Source organism: Micrasema longulum, unplaced genomic scaffold, assembly GCF_059751315.1.
Source record: "Micrasema longulum isolate JH-2025_06_02 unplaced genomic scaffold, ASM5975131v1 h1tg002569l, whole genome shotgun sequence".
NCBI lineage: Eukaryota > Metazoa > Arthropoda > Insecta > Trichoptera > Brachycentridae > Micrasema > Micrasema longulum.
In genome coordinates this window covers 46,112-49,636 of record NW_028279707.1, presented here as the reverse complement: position 1 = coordinate 49,636, position 3,525 = coordinate 46,112, and the positions used below count along the sequence as shown (strand labels likewise).

At 31.3% G+C, this 3,525-nt stretch overlaps 1 protein-coding gene across 1 annotated transcript; it reads right to left on the bottom strand.

Moving 5' to 3' along the window:
- Positions 1-119: 119 nt before the first annotated feature.
- LOC148271948 (uncharacterized) lies at positions 120-3,262 on the bottom strand. The gene is made up of 5 exons (XM_088240715.1): positions 2,992-3,262; positions 2,704-2,841; positions 2,533-2,577; positions 2,062-2,115; positions 120-1,958 (listed from the first exon to the last, which is right to left on the bottom strand). The coding sequence occupies exons 1-5, from the start codon at positions 3,127-3,129 to the stop codon at positions 1,206-1,208; spliced, it is 1,128 nt and encodes a 375-aa protein (XP_088096841.1). The 5' UTR covers positions 3,130-3,262; the 3' UTR covers positions 120-1,205.
- Between the last annotated feature and the right edge of the window lie 263 nt (positions 3,263-3,525).

Sequence of the window (3,525 nt, the reverse complement as noted above, 5' to 3'; positions counted from 1 at the left end):
TGTCCCGTGCCAGTCCAAGGAGAATTAAATATTGCAACGTAAAAACACATAAAAAAAATATTTCACTTAACCCTGCCAGAAATTGATCGTGGGACCGCTTGTAAGTAAAAATAAACAAATTGTGGAGGAAAATTTCATTTTTATTGAAAAAATACTAAGGTGCAAATGGTTCAAAAATATATATTATTGGGAAGAACCAGTAAAGAATCCCAATATTTTTGATAACAATAGATCGCTAGTTATTTTATGAAAAATACATTGTGAAAAAGAACTAAGAATATATTTCATGTTACAATGGTCTTGATTTAGGGGGGACAGGTTCAATCAAAGTTGTGTATCTGGAAACAGAAATTAAAAAAATAATAAAAGCAACATCTACATAAATTTAAAAAAAAAAAACCATTATAGTTGAAAGAGGGCGGAATTTCTAAGCTGATTTAGGTAAATATTTTTCTGAAACTGGTGAGTATAATTTAACTTTTACTGGTTGATGGGATGTTTTCGTTAAACAGCTTTTTTTAACAATTTATGACTTTATTGGGGGCAACTTTTTTGTTTTCGATAGCCTCGAGAACATTTGGTGGATCTCTGATAGGCATGGATCGTGTAACTCGGGGGTCAACAAGCTCTGGAAGCAAACAGTTTAAATAAAAAGATTTTAATTTTATGTTGGGCTCCGGTCCACACTCCAAAAAGACATATATTTTTTTTAGTAATATGCAACTGTCCTTGAACTTGGTAATACCAATCGTGATTCTGATTTACATAATACTCGGTATGGTTTCTATTTCTTTTCCAAAACTTAATTTTACCACTGTCGATGGCGGTTTCAACAGTCATAGTCATATTAGAAGCAGACGATGGACATTTTATTTCTATAATGATACCGCCATGATCCGTACTAATGTTATCTGGTGTGGCGCCTAGAAAACAATATTCACTATCAATAAACAGCCCACACTTCTGAAATTTGATATTTTCTTGAAGGCTTAATTGGTTTAATGCGGTCAGTTCATAATCCTGACCATATTTAATAGAAAAAATATTACTTAGCGATTTACTATATGGCATACTTTTAACTAACCCTGAACAACTAATTCCTATTCTTCTTTTACAAACTTTACCAAACCATGACGCAGTGAGTAAATTTCTACACTTTTCTAACCATTCCCCGCTATCTGATTGTAAAACCGTTCTTCTTTCTATCAAATTTCTTTCAGAATGATCGCCGATTCCATACCACTTGAAGATCCTGAGTAATTTTTAAAACATTCATGTTTTGGTGCCTCAATATTCTTATTAGTTGCTCTAGCACAAATCACACAGTATTTATTATAAACACCCATATATAGAACTTTCCCCGTACGAAACCCTACTATAGAAGCTGCGCCCGAGTTAGACGAGTAGTTGGTTTTGTATGATCTCTTAGACCAACACCCGTCAGCCACAACAGTTATCATTGGTTTACCATTTTCATCAATTTCACCATTCGCAGTAGCCAGTTGTCCCTCTTCTTTCGTTGCCTCCTCCATAACTTTTAGTTTCGCAGTATCCCACCATTCACACACTTTCTTATTGATCTTCAAATACTTCCATTTACTCATGCAAGGAATTCCAACAGCAGCAGTCAACTCTTGCAAACCACTATATCCAGAACCGATACTCGATATTCCAGACACAAACGATTCATTTAAACTCATTTCATTCGATCTGTCCTTGCAACAATTTACAGAAAAACATAATCCACACATATTACATTTTAAATTTAATATAGAATTAAAGCCATGCAACTTTTCATCCACAATCACCATATTCGTTCCTTTGCAATCAAACATGGAAGAATGAGAAAATATTTCCTGGATTTTAGTGAAAAATTCCTGGATGTCCACAACTCTCCTGCCTTCCAACTTAAAGGGGTGTAATGGCTGTGCTAGCAGTTCTGGAACTAGCTGTTGCGCCTGAAATAATACAGATTAATTAATAATCATAATCCAATTTAGATTTCATTAGCTATTTTAATGTAAATACTTAAAATATTCCTACTTCGATATGAATACTAACCTGACAACCGTCATCTTCTAGAATATCAGTTGAAAGATATTTCGCTGGAACACCCTAAAACATTTCAATTTGCATATTACCCAAAAGGCAAATATAACCCTACTTATTGATAGTCAATATTTAGAAAATAAGGGTTATAATAATTATTATTTGTACTTTTTTATTGTGAATGCAGACAATTGGTAGAATTCTTTGTACTTTATTACTTAATTAATTATTGTACTTTATTTTTTTTAATATATAAGAGCGTATACTGTGACGCGTTTCGTCTTGTTAGGACATTTTCAAACGACGGAATGCGTCACAATATAAACTCTGGTCTTTTTAAACAAATAAAGTAAAATAAAAATTCAATAAACGTGTTTTATTTAGGGATACATTACCAAATTCAAACTTATTTGTACATTTAGTATTGTTTTGTAAAATGTTGTAGGAATTTTATTTATCTAAGAAAATAAGACAATAACTTACAGTGTATTCTCCACAGGCCTTAGTTAATTTGAGCTTTTTTGAATCCTAAAATAAGCAAATAATAAACTGTTACATTTATTTGTAATGGTGATACAATGATTTATGTAAATCAAATGTCTGTCCTTTGTATTCTAAATTTTAATACTAATAAATTAATCAAATCCAACTTACATTGCATTTCTCCTTTGGAAATTGGGATTGATTTAGTTTTCGTTTGGTTTTTTCGTTGGTTTTTTCTGCATTGTTATGATAAAATCGGTCACTAAATATTCCAAATTTATGGATTAAAGTATCACTCGTCTTTGATTTCTATAATAAAGTAATTCTGATTGATAGAAAATATTATTAGTCTGAGGCCGGCTAAGCAAAACGTCAAACCATCACAATGAAGTTGGCTGCGTTCGCGACATTGTAATAATTATATGGCTGTTTAGTGTACACTTTGTACATAGTACCTACCGAGTGCTGGTATGTCCTAGATAAATGTGCAATTTGACCGTTTTTGTGTACGAGTAAAATGACGCCGTTAATTGTTATTTGAATATGACGTGAAATTACATTTTTGAATGATTTATCAAATTCGAACAAACTATTCATTCAAAAAATAACTTGGTTTTGATCCTGGTTTAAATTGTGTTAGAAGGAACACAAAAATAATATGTTTCGAACTAAATTTTGTTTTGAAAAAGGCATTAAAATTTTGAGCACAGAAAACACGTCCGTCTGCGGCCGCTCTGAGGGCCGATCTGAATGTAATAAAAACCCAAATAAGACATTGTTTAAAATTGAATATTACAACTAGAATTATCGTATTGAAAAAAAAATAAAAAAATACAGTTCTATAAAAAAAGGTTTTAACTAAACTATTTCAATATTTTAAAATTTTTTATGGTGTTACTGATTGCATAATTTTACGTAGAAATAAAGGAAAAATTTATGTGATTTAAAATGCTTATATTTCTTTTCAAAAACAAAAAAATAAGATTCTGCCGC